Here is a 13,746-nt window from a genome sequence, read left to right as displayed (position 1 = left end):
TCTTTCAATGAGCTCTCCTGTTCCTTCTTTACTGGTGACAACACAGTCTCCCTCTCTTACCCCCTCTATGAGTCTCTGTGCAACCCATCACTCATGTGCAAGCTTTTTCCCCCACGGCCTCTGTGCAACCCATCCCTCTTGTAACACACCCACCCCACCCCTTAACCCCAGATTCCAGAGTATGGGAACATCCCCTCCCATTTATACAGTTAGGTTCCTATCCACCCTCCTCTGCGTCTGCGTTTTAGTCTTCCATGCCGAGCTCCAGATTCCCCACCCTCGGTCTCCCCCACCTCCCTCTCCAACCTACCAGTGAACATTGTCCCATGTCTCCTTCCCCCACACTCCTCTCCAACACCACCATTGCCTATTGCCCCTGTGTCTCCTTTCCACAACCCCCCTACCCCGCCAACTGTACCTTTGCTTTCCCCCCCCACCATGTCTCCATCTTCCTTCCCAACCACCACCATCAGCCCCCTGTCCCCCATCGCCAGCCGCCTCTGATCACAAAGCTAGTCTCCGTCTCGTCTGCAGCCCTCCCTGAGCCCGCAGAAGACATCCTCCGGGAGAAAGGAGGAAGCCGGTGAGCAGGGTGTAGGGTTGCTCTGCTCACCATCAGTTTCACCGCCATTGGTGGGAATCCGGAGCGGCGCTGTTGCAGGTAGGTCTTTGAGTGTTGCACTCACCTCGAAGTCAGGAGCGAAGTGAGGGGGCGACAGCTGCACGCCGCTCATTCCCGAATGTGTTTCAGACCAATCTAATTTCCCACTAACGTGGAATTAGATTGGGAGGGGGCTAGGTGATTTTGGCGAGTTGTGTTTTTAATGAGCGCTCGTGACGTGGTCATGCCTGCAAATCGCATTCCCACCATGAATCAGCAAGAAATCCGACCCACCATCAGCCTGCCATGAAGGTGGGGAGGGAAAAATTCCAAACTGTTTTCCCACCAGTGGGAACCAGATTTTTGGCCTCTTTCCAAATTTGAAACTCGCTGCAGTCAGGAAGGGAAAATTCCGCCCATTTTCTTCTGCTGGCTGGGGAATCTAGAACATGGGGCACACTGAGGGAAGGTCAGGACTGCTTTCTGAAATCAGTTTGCATGTGTCAACCATCCACTTTCTAGCTGATATAGGTGTACGAGTAGATTACTCACCCATGCTCTCCTGGGAAAACCATGAGAAAAAAAAATAAAAGTTTGCTCCAAAGTTTTATTTTTTTTTAAAAGTTGTGCACACAACCCAATTGATGTATGGAGGCCTACATTATACAGTTTTATACTGATATAGGAATCTTAAGAGTATTAGTAACGGAAGTAAGCCATTCATGCCCATGAATCTGCTCTGGCGTTCAGTTAGATCATGACTAATCTGTACCTGATAAAAATCTATCAATCCCCATCCTGAAAGCCCCAATTGTCACAACACCTACAGGGCTTTGGGGGCGGTGGGTACAATTTCAGATTTGTAATACCTTGCTAAATAGCCAGCTCCAATTTTAACTTGACTTCCCCACCAGAGGAAATAGTTTCTCAATATTCACCTATTCTTTTAACATTTTAAACACTTCAATCAGATCACTCCTCTACTTTCTATCCTCAAGGGAGTATATGCCAAGTTTATGCAATTTGAATTTCTAATTCTAATTATGTAAGTTTGAATCCACTAAGGCCTGGAATCAGGGTGATAAGGAATCATTGTGCAGCTTGTGTCTGCACTATAATGTTGGTATCCATCAAACTAGTCTGTTCAGAAACCAATGAAAGCTTATATATTATATATGGTCTCTCTCTATTTGTTTTGGTTTTAAAAAATAATTATTCAACATCGTTTTAAAACATCCACAGACTCTAAACAGGCCAATATCATTGACACCAACGCATTACTTATCCTAATGTCTTTGTTCTGTTGAAATGATTAATGTTCTGTTAGAGAATCCTTGTAACTAGGGTTTTGTGCACATTGATAGGCAACGCACTATGAACGTATGAAACAGGAGCAGAAGTAGGCCATTCGGCCCCTTGAGATCCTGAGTGGGAAGGGAGGAAGCAGGAATTCAATACTTATCTACAATTCTAAGCACTCACCCCTTTACTGTAATTCCTTTCCAATTATAGCAACTGAATTAGACGGTGGAAGATTGATATTGAACATAAGTAAGTGATTTTCCCCAGTCTAATGCCTTTTCAGTGTAACCAAGGTACCCCAGCAGCAGTCAGAGATGGAGGACAATAATGTTTCATAACTCTGGCTTTTATTAACTAGCACCAATGTTAGCACAGTACACAATGGGTTAACATCGGTTTCACACTCTTATAATTCGTTGCTCGAAACAGCTTAATCGTAAAAAATGCTTTCTCCTTTTGCTACAAACGTGGCCAAAAAAGGCTGGTGACTCACCAGAAGTATAACCAGAACATCTTCTCTCAAACTCCTTCCAAATTACATAAACAGTATAAAAATGTAGGTAACATAGTAATCTGTAAACAGAACTGAGTCCCCCACCATTACAAACGGCCCAATTCAAATCATCTGACAATTCAATTATTTAGCACTAAACTCCGATGTTGGGTCGAGAGGGTTATCCTATGAGGAGAGTTTGAGTAAAGTGGGCCTATACTCTGGAGTTTAGAAGAATGAGAGTTGATCTCACTGAAACGTATAAGGTGCTGAGGAGGCTTAACAGGGCAGATGCTGAAAGGATGTTTCCCTGGTTGGAGAATCTAGAACTAGGGGTGCTGCCTCAGAATAAGGGGTCGGTCATTTAGGACTGAAATTAAGTGAAACTCAAGAGGATTGTAGGTCCTTCGAATTTCCTGCCCAAGAGGTTGTGGATGTTCAATCGTTGAGTCTATTCAAGGCTGAAAATCAATTGATTTTTGGGCTCTTAAGGAAATAAGGGATATGGGGCAGGAAAGTTGTGTTGAGGTTCAGGATCGGCCATGATATTATAGAATGGTAGCAGAGGCTCGAGGGGCTGAATGGCCTACTCCTGATGCTATTATGTTCTTTAAGTTGCTGAATTCAAATTATTGGATAATTTCCATTTTTAGTGCAAAGGTGATTGAGTTATCAGGCATAGGCTGTAATGTGGCACAAGATCACTTGTCACACAGCTAAACACAAATGAAGGATTTTACACACATACACAACAGATACATTAAAGATAAATGGACCAGTTTTTGTACTGCCTTTGTTGCAGCAAAATAATGTTTGAACAACAGAAGTTTCACATCTTCATTAAAAAGATTTTACTTTAACAAAGAATATATAACGAACATTAAAACATTAGTTTACGTGATATAAAAAGATACACAAAGTTATTAAACAGTCAGTAAAGGACACACCACGATCTTTGTAAACCTTTTTTTTTCTTATCTCTTAACCTTGCATCGAGGCAGTGATTTATATTGGGTTACAGGCCCACGAAAAATGGCAGCTCCCATCCATATGATAACCATTTACTAGTGGGCCTGTACAGTAGATGCTGGCAGGGTATTAAACCAGGGGTGCATCACAGCAGGCAAATCCTGTCCTCGATAGAATCCATACAAGACACCTTGTTGAGGCTAAGTACAATGTGTGCTCCCGACTAAGATGAGCCCAAGATCTTTCTAGTCTTTAGCTTAGCACTGTTTTATGTCTCCATCTTATCTCCATCAAAGGAACATCAGCTTCAGTGGACATCCTTGGCAACTATAGAGAGCTTAACCAATATGGAGGGTGGCATATTTCCAGTCTGGACTGACCACGCACGTCACTCCATCACTCCTTGGGCTAAGGTATGCCTTTGGTTAGAGTAAATCTCCTTCTTTTCCCAAGACCTTCTAGGATCATCTCTCCACATTTTCCTTTGCTCCCAATAACCTCCAGACTTGAGACACCTGCCTTCCTGCACTTGCTCACCGCTACACCCTGTTGCTATGCTACATAATATCAGTAAGTAAAGTAAGAAATGCAATAAGTTTTTCGAAGGTGACCTGGTAAAAATATATGATTGGTGAAAACGTTGCATGGTCACACAGTGCTTCCCTCCTACCCCTTGATACTTCAATAGCTTCCTTCACTGGCAGGAAGCCCCAAGTCTAACTGATTAAAGGATTTGATGGGGGTAGATGGAGGGAAACTGAGTCCTCTGGTGGGGGATTTCAGAACAAAGGGACCTAGCCTCAAAATTAGAGCGAGGTCCTTCAGGGTGATATCAGGAAGCCCTTCTTCACACAAAGGCTGGTGGAAATCTGGAACTCCCAACAAAAGCCTTTTGAGGCTCGGGATGAGCTGAAAATTTCAACACTGAAACTAATGGGATTTTTGTTAGGCAAATATATCAAGGACTATGGAATCAAGGTGGGTGAATGAAGTTAAGATGCGGATCAGCCATGATCTATCTGAATTGTAGAACAGGCTCAAGGGGTTGAATGGCCTCCTCTTTCTGACCAATTGTGAGGTCATCCATCAAAATAACTTGGACTGCCTCAGCTAATATTCCCACTTTTCTTGTTGGGAACCACCTAGTTCTGTTTCTTGTAGGAGCCCACACTCTGGAGTATTGAAGAATGCATGGTGATCTCACTGAAACACATAGGTAAAGAAATTAACACCACTTGAATCAATTTCACCCCCATAAATTTCTGAGAGGGCTTGGCAGGGCAGATGCTGAGAGGCTGTTACTGCCCCCCACACCCCACTCCCTTCCCCAAAACCCCTAGAGGCGATAGTCTCAGGATAAAGAATGGGCCATTTCAAACTGATTTGGGGGAGAAATTTCTTCAGAGTGTTGTGAATCTTTGGTATTCTCTACCCTAGAGGGCTGTGGATGCTGTGTCGTTGAATATATTCAAGACAGCGATCAATAGATTTTTGACAATAGAAAATCAAGGGATGTGGAGTTGAGGATCTGCCAGCCATAATTTTGATGAATAGTGCAGCAGGCTCAAGGGGCCACAAAGCCAATTTCCTGCTCTTATTTCTTAGCTTCCTACCCCTCAATGACCTGGTTGACATTTAGACTTTCTCACATTGAGAACACTTGTTGTGGCAAACCATCTTATGTCTGTGGTGTGGTACAGTTTTTAAACTTGCTGATTTGTAAACTACATGTTTACTTTTTAAAAAACCACAGAAATAAGCCTCTTATTTTATGCTTAATCTAGCAAGACGTCCGTTTTAAAAATACCTATGTAAATTAAGCTTAGCATAAAAATATGTAGCACTTTGTGACTTGCCCTAGCTATTAAGTGACATTCGATATTTGCAACTCTTCCCCCACCAAGTTAACAGCAAAAAAATTACATTTGATCATTTTATGAATTACTCTTCTTTAGAATTCAAGGTTTCAAATAACAGTTTTACATAGATAGGATCTCAAACATTACTGGTTTCAATAACACCAGTAGGTAAGTACCTGTGTGAATATCGCTGCTTTTACACTGACAGCCGTTTCATTTGAATTTGATGATCATTACTAACACCAATTTAATCCTCTTGGACGTTCAGACCAGCTTGTGGAGGATGAAGCTGAGCACTTGGCGGAGAAGCCGAATAGTAGGCTGGGCGACAGCGTAATGGACTGGGAGCATTGCTTCCACTGTGGCACTTTGGATGTAATACCTACGACAAGCACACAAAGAAATAGAAAAAATCAAGACTTTACAACCCCAGCATGATTCCCTAGTTCTTCAAATCACATACCATCCCGATTTGGACGTTTAATATCCTGGCCTCTTGCGCATCTCCGATTTCCTTAGCTCCTGCCCTGGCAGGCATACCTTTAGCTGCCTCATCTCTAAGCTCTGAAATTCCCTCCCTAAATCTCGGCCCCTCTCTCCTCCTTAAAACCCTCTGTTTGACCAGGATTTTGGTCATCTGTCTGAATATCTCCTTACGTGACTCGGTGTCAAATTTTGTTTAATGGCGCTCCTGTGAAGCACCTTGGAATGTTTCACGATGTTATAAAAAATGTACCTTGTTGCTGACATTATCAATATACCACCCTTCCTTTAATCATTGCTGCATCAAGATCCTGGAACTCCCCACCTAACAGCACCTTCACTGCGTGGTCTGCAGCAGTTAAGAACCTACCTGAGGAAAGATAAGGATGGGTCCTGCCAACAACACCCCATATCCTAAGGATGTTTTTTTTTTCAGAAAAGCAAGACTTAACACAACTGGCAGCAGTATTTCTGGACTAGAGAATTGGGCGGAAGGCAGAGTGTGAGAAAAATCAGCCAGAAAGTGCATCTGTGTGGATATCAGATGAGGCTGACAAGAGCACTGGTTGCGATATCTTGCACCAAAAGCCTGCTGACAGTCTGTCCAGATACAATCAGGTAGAGGGGCTGGAGAGCTGCCAGTATCTAAGGAACAACACTCTAGCATCAATCGCTGTTTCGAAGAAAGATCAGGGGCAGAAAGATAGATTAAAAATATACATGTTCAACAATATTATAATTCCCTAGGCAATTTTCTTCTTTGATAAGCAGCAATAATTCATAATCAATATCTTCCAGTTTGATAGAAAAAGCCACTTTCTATGTAAGCTTTACATAGGATACACAGCACAGTGTCAAGGAACTATCATCTTTTTCCTAATATTATTGGAGAATATTTTAAAGCAGGCTCATGTGTGTGCGGTTGTGTGTGTGTGTGGCCAGTTTAGTTAAACTAGAGACAATTAGATTGCAAGGTTTAAATTATCAAAGAAGTGAGGTGTAAAACAGGCGTTTGAAATGGAGATGAGTAAAGCTAGGGTCAGGTCAGCAGATACGGTGTGAATGAAATTTGCATTTTTTAGAGAAGTGTTTGATTTTCAAAGGGACATGGAGAATGTTTACAACTGGCAAGATAAATAAAGGAAGGTTGATTTTTCCCAAAAGTGCTGGCCGTAATGAGAACATGAAAGATTTTTTTATTCTGGGGAAAGTAACTTCTAAAGACAAGTGAAACAATGGGATTTACAGATCAAAAAGGGAGAAATATATTTAAATAAGGATGGAAGGCTGTGTGAGGTATGGCCGTGTGCAATCTTGAAAGATGACTGTGTGAAACAGACTTTGGGGGAAAAAGCCGCCCTGCAGAAGTTTGCTGTTCCAGTTACCAATGTTAAAAGCCTTTGGAAGTCCATTGTCCAGTGGGTGCTTGTGGTAAAATTATTGGATGACTTTATATATCTGGAATCTATTTGGACTGTTGCCTTAAAGGGGATGTATAGCTGGGAGTCTGGTTAAGTAGAAAGTTTGAGAACTGTTAGAACTGTAATCGTGTGTGTTTAAGTTTTTTTTTTCTTCTTTTGTCAATAAATGTTTTAATTTAATCTTTAAAATCTTTAAAGGTGGTAGTGGACTCATTACTTCTGACTTCAGTGTACAAGCCTTCTCGTAATAAATACAAATTGTAATATCTTTGGGATAGCGTGGCCTAGTTTCCCTTATGGATTTGGTCAGCTTGGCAGATACCACCTGCCATATCATAACAACAGAAACAGATCATTTGACTTAACCAGTTTACACGCCAGTTCCACTTGAGCCTCCTCCCATCTTTCCTCATCTAAAGTTACCATAGTAATCCTCTATTCCCTTCTCCCTCATATGCTTGTCTAGCTTCCCCTTAAATGCATCTATACTATAAATTAACATGACATTTGTCTTTATTGCTTGCTTTCCATCATGTCATGATCACTAACGATTGGGCTTATAAACACCAAATCCTTTGAGTTCTTACCAATAGACTTAAGATCCAACAAATATTGATTTTGTTGCACCTAATAGCCACAGCATTTCCAAACTGACTTTGCATTGGTAATAAACAGTAATTGCCCTAGCATCAGGTGGGATGTTTGCACAGAGACACGTGATCAACTCAATTAAAACATCAAAATGCAATCACACTGGATACAAGTCTAGTTCCTGACATTCTGTAGTACATCGGCAAGTTACCGGAAAATAATGCAAAGGCAACACGGCAGATGCTGGAAATACTCAGCAGCATCTTTGGAGAGAGAAGCAGAGTTTCAGGTAGAAGACCTTTCATCAGAATTGGAAAAGGCTACATACGTTACAAGTTTTAAGAAAGTACAAAGGCAGGGGAAAGAGCCGGAGAGGGAAAGGTAGGAACAAAAGGTCTGGGATGGAAGGCAGGAGAGATTAAATGACAAAAGGGATGATGGAGGGAACAGGACAAGTAAAGAGGGGTCTAAAGGAGTTGTAAATGATAACAACACATGTTGGAGCCTTCCAGACTCAATATCGAGTATAACAATTTCAAATCATAGCCACGGCTTCCATTTTTTTTTTAAGACAGCAGCTGTTGGTAATGATTCTGCTGTTGCCATTTACACCTCTTCCGAACCCTGTGCTTGTTTCATTATCGTCCCTTTTTGCCATGCGCCATCAACTCTTTTGTCGGTTAATCTCTCTTGCCTTCCATCCTATCACAGGCCTTCCCTTTTTAAAAAAAAAATTCATTCACGGGATGTGGGCATCACTGGCTAGGCCAGCATTTATTGCCCATCTCTAACTGCCCTTGTTCAGAGCGCATCTAAGAGTCAACTGTGGGTCTGGAGTCATATGTAGGCCAGACCAGGTAACAGCAGCAGATCTCCTTCCCTACAGGGCATTAGTGAACCAGATGGGTTTTTACGACAATCGGTAATGATTTTGTTGTTTATCATCAGACTTATAATACCAGATTTTTATTGAATTCAAATTTCACCATCTGCTGTGGTGGGATTTGAACCCCGGGCCCACAGAGAATTACCCTGGGTCTTCCGGAATACTAGTCGTGACAATAGCACTACCCCACCATGCCCTTTTGTTCTTTCCTACTCTTCCCCCCACCCCGCTTTCCCTGCTTCTGTAGTTGCTTTAAAAAAAACTGTTACATCTCTAACATTTTACAGTTCTGCTGAAAGTTTATCGACCTTGTTTCTCTTTCCACAGATTCTGCCAGGCCTGCTGAGTTTTTTCAGCACTTTCTGTTCTTCTACCAGAAAATAATATCTGTTTAACTGTCATATAAAATGATTAGCCAGGATTTTGTGGTCACTGGTGATGGGACAGCGTTTGTTTCCAGGTGCCCAGACTTTTTGTGGGTTTTCAGTGGGGACTTCCTGTCAGTGGGGTCCACCGGGGATCCGCGGTGTGTGTGAACTGGGCAAGCAACAGGGTTGGCTCTTCAACCAATCAGACGGAAGTATCTAAGAATGCAGAATCTAAGCCGTGAAATATAAATTCGACTATTTAATTTAATGTAAAAGTATATACAGAAAGCTGAATAAAGAGAGGGCAAGTAAAATGGGATTAAGAGAAAGAGATGAAAGACAGAAAATAAAAGAATCTCAGAATCACACAGTGCAAAAGAGGCCCTTCGGCCCATCGAGTCCGCACCGACACATGAGGAACACCTGACCTACCTACCTAATCCCATTTACCAGCACTTGGCCCATAGCCTTGAATGTTATGAGGTGCCAAGTGCTCATCCAGGTACTTTTTAAAGGATGTGAGGCAACCTACCTCCACCACCCTCCCAGGCAGCGCATTCCAGACTGTCACCACCCTCTGGGTAAAAAAGTTTTTCCTCACATCCCCCCTAAACCTCCTGCCCCTCACCTTGAACTTATGCCCCCTTGTAACTGACCCTTCAACTAAGGGGAACAGCTGCTCCCTATCCACCCTGTCCATGCCCCTCATAATCTTGTACACCTCGATCAGGCCGCCCCTCAGTCTTCTCTGCTCCAACGAAAACAACCCAAGTCTATCCAACCTCTCTTCATAACTTAAATGTTTCATCCCAGGCAACATCCTGGTGAATCTCTTCTGCACCCCCTCCAGTGCAATCACATCCTTCCTATAATGTGGCGACCAGAACTGCACACAGAACTCCAGCTGTGGCCTCACCAAGGTTCTATACAACTCCAACATGACCTCCCTACTTTTGTAATCTATGTCTCGATTGATAAAGGCAAGTGTCCCATATGCCTTTTTCACCACACCACTAACGCACCCCTCTGCCTTCAGAGATCTATGGACACACACGCCAAGGTCCATTTGTTCCTCAGAACTTCCTAGTGTCATGCCGTTCATTGAATACTTCCTTGTCAAATTACTCCTTCCAAAGTGTATCACCTCACACTTTTCAGGGTTAAATTCCATCTGCCACTTAGCTGCCCATTTGACCATCCCGTCTATATCTTCCTGTAGCTCAAGACACTCAACCTCACTGTTAACCACCCGGCCAATCTTTGTGTCATCCGCAAACTTACTAATCCTACCCCCCACATAGTCATCTATGTCGTTTATATGAAAAATCAATTCTTTTTTAAATCCCCCCCAAAATAATTAAGATCTGAAGGAATGTCCTCCACATCTGTAAAATGACATTTTCAGGTCAGAGGGGTTGTTTGCTGTATTTAAGGTCATGTCTTTAAATCCTCCAATTCTGGTCTCTTGAGCATTCCCAATTTTAATTGTTCCACCCCTGGCTGCCTGGGCTCTGGAATTCCCTCCCTAAGCCTCTCTGCCTCTCCACATCACTTTCTTCCTTTAAGACGCTCCTAAAACTACCTCTTTGTCTTGTCCCACTACCTCCTTATGTAGTTTGTGTCAAATTTTATCTGACAACCCTCTCGTGAGCAACCTTGGGGTTTTTTTACTATGTTAAAGGTGTGATATAATGCAAGTTGTTGCATTTACTAGAGAACACAGATTGGAAGTAATTGGGAAAACAAAATCAGATGTGAGTTGAGGATTTTCTTTTAAACGCTGTGAGTTCTGCTGATCTGGAATACACTGTCTGAAAGGGTGGTGGAAACAGATTCAACAAGTATGGTAGCATTGTAGTTATGGGCAGAATTTTGCCCTCGGTGGGCGGGCCCCACCGGCTCGGCGGTGGCCGGGCAGCCGAACTCCGCCGCCGAAACAGGGCCCCGCCGCCATTTTGACTTCCTGTGCTGGGGTGGGGGGGGAGGGGGGGAGAGAGAGGAGGGATTCCCCATCTGTCAAAGTGCGCACTGTCACGCATGCGCACGAAAGAGCGCACTACTTCCTGAGACTAAGTGCTGTCTCAGGGAGATTACTGACAGTCTAAGAAACTTTAAAAATGGAAAAATTAAAAAATTATTAACATGTCCCCCTCATGTGACAATGTCACACGAGATGGGACATGTTAATAAATATCACATAAAATTCATTGAAGTTTTTGAAAACGGACATGAAACCTCATCCCGCCAGTGGTTGAGGTTTCATGTTTTTTCAGAAACCCGCTGGGGCTCCTGGCCTGCCTGTCTGCCTTAAGGTTGGACGGGCAGGGCCTTTAATTATCTTAATTACTCTGTCAATGGCCTCAATTGGCCATTGACAGGTCGGCGGGCGGACAGCTGATTTCGCTGTCCGCCCGCCTTCCTGAATATTTAAATGGACTGGGATGACGTGGGGGGTTCCTCCTGACATAATCCTGCGTCATTTTCCCGTCGGCGAGCAGGCCCCGCCCCCAAATCACCGATGGGAAAATTCTGGCCTCTGTTACTGAACTAGTAATCCAAAGGTCTGGGCTAATGATCTGAAGACATGAGTTCAAATCCCACCACGGCAGCTAGGGGAATTTAAATTCAGTTAATTGCATAAATCTGGAACAAAAGGCTAGTATGGGTAACTAACCATAACACCATAAAAACTCATCTGGTTCATGGGGCTTAACTTGCACCAAGTCCTGTTCACCTGTCACCCTGTGCTCACTGACCTACATTGGCTCCCAGTCAAGCCACACCTTGATTTTTAAATTTGCATCCATATTTTCAAATCCCTCCATGGCCTCGCCCCTCCCTATCTCTGTAATCTCCTCCAGCCTCCCCATCCCTCTTGAGACATCTGCACTCCTCTAATTGTGGCTTCTTGAGAACGTCCGATTTTAATTGCTCCACCATTGGTGGCTGTGTCTTCAGTTACTAGGCCCTAAGCTCTGGAATTCCCTCCCTAAATCACTCCAACTCTCTACCTTACTTTCCTCCTTTAGAACATTCCCTAAATCCTCTTTGACCAAGCTTTAGGTCATCTGACCTAATATCTCCTCACGTGGCCCTGTGTCATATTTTCTTTTAACATGTTCCTGTGAGTGCCTTGGGACGTTTTGTTGCATTAAAAGGTGCCACATAAATTTAAGTTGTTGTTGTTGATGTTCTTTGGGGAAGGAAACCTATCAATCATACTCAGTCAGGCCTATATGTGACTTCAGACCCATATCAATGTGGCTGACTCTTCACTGACCACTGAAATGGCCTAGCAAGCCACTCAGTTAGGGGTGGGCTAACAAAGGCTGGCCTTGCCGACATCCCATGAACGGTGAAAATAAATTCAATAGTGTCTTCCAAAGGAAACAGGAGAAACAACGTGAAAATGAAGCATTTGCAGGTCGATGTGGGAAAGAGCAGGGGGAAGGGACTAACTGGATAACTTTTTTTCAAATGAGCCAAATGGTTTCCTGGTTCGTTATAAGATTTTATGATGCTGCTCATTGATAGACTGTTACCATAACAGAGTGGAAATTAAATTCCTATTTCCAAAGGTCAACTGGAAGACTGTTTTAATGAAAGGCCCATTAATAGGACGATGTGGTTTTAAAACACGCAACAAGAGATTTTGTTGGTTGGTAATCATGAGCAGTTTTCCTAGAGCGCACCCAACGAGGAATTTCAGCCCCATAGACCATGTGCTGAATAGGGAGACAAGCTGTGCCCTTTCCTTACCTGAACTCCTCGCTGTATTTACTCCTGATATGCTCTGCTAACTTGCTGCCATACTGGATGCAGGTGTTCAGGATATAGAATTGTTGGAAAAGAAGCAACGCCTGAGTGGGGCTCATGATATAGACTGGAGGTAGCACCATCTTAATGATGTGTTTCATCATATGGTCAATGAAAGGCAACTGAAACAGAAATATAATAAATACATTTATATCATGTATACAGCAGAAATATATTCACAGCATAGCAGAAATACATGCATTATAATGGAAATATACATTGTAATAGAAACTTATGCATACCAACAAATATATACATTTATGACAAATATATACATTATTAGTGATTTTTCAGAACTATCATCTAAAATTGCTTATAAAGTCTACTTGTTCATCAAGGCCAGTAACTGCTTTACAACCTATATTATGGATTGTTTATTAGCTGGTTTTAATTATTAAAACTCATTGTAAATATGACCCATCCAACAAGCTCAATACTCATAGCATGTTCTTTTATAATTTCTCAATATTTTGATGCCTTTTGACATTTCTCTCTCTCCCTTCCTTCCCCGATCACTGAGCTTGATGACAGTGAGTCAGACGAATCATTCCCAAGGCTGTGTCAGAACTGCAAAGGCACATTTAAAGATACATTAAAAGGAAAGATTTGCATTTATATAGCGCCGCCAGACGTCCCAATGCACTTTACAGCCAACGAGGTGTTTTTGAACTGTAGTCACTGTTGTAATGTAGGAAGCGTGCTAGCCGATTTGGGCACAGCAAGCTCCCACAAACAGCAATGTGTTACTGGCCAGATAATTATATTTTTGTGATGTCGACTGAGGGATAAATATTTTACAAGCCACCAGGGTTAACTCCCCTGCTCTCCTTCAAAATAATGCCATAAGATCTTTATGTCCGCATGAGAAGGCGGAGGGGGGCCTCAATTTGAAGTCTCATCTGAAAGACGGCACCTCCGACAATGCAGCACTCCTTCAGTCGTCGGCTGTTCCTTGAT

The 13,746-nt window shown here is 42.8% G+C and overlaps 1 protein-coding gene across 1 annotated transcript in view; it reads right to left on the bottom strand.

The window, feature by feature from the left end:
• Positions 1-2,233: 2,233 nt before the first annotated feature.
• Positions 2,234-13,746, bottom strand: part of c22h12orf56 (chromosome 22 C12orf56 homolog) — a 77,112-nt gene continuing 65,599 nt past the window's right edge. Inside the window, exons 12-13 of the mRNA XM_078567808.1 lie at positions 12,733-12,911; positions 2,234-5,606 (exon numbers count right to left, since the gene is read on the bottom strand). Coding sequence (XP_078423934.1) covers positions 5,489-5,606; positions 12,733-12,911 — 297 coding nt within the window. The 3' untranslated portion in view covers positions 2,234-5,488. The remainder of the gene's footprint in view (positions 5,607-12,732; positions 12,912-13,746) is intronic.

This window comes from Cetorhinus maximus, chromosome 22 (assembly GCF_964194155.1).
Source record: "Cetorhinus maximus chromosome 22, sCetMax3.hap1.1, whole genome shotgun sequence".
NCBI classification, from domain to species: domain Eukaryota; kingdom Metazoa; phylum Chordata; class Chondrichthyes; order Lamniformes; family Cetorhinidae; genus Cetorhinus; species Cetorhinus maximus.
The sequence above is the reverse complement of the archived record's forward strand: the minus strand, read 5'-3'. Positions and strand labels throughout refer to the sequence as shown.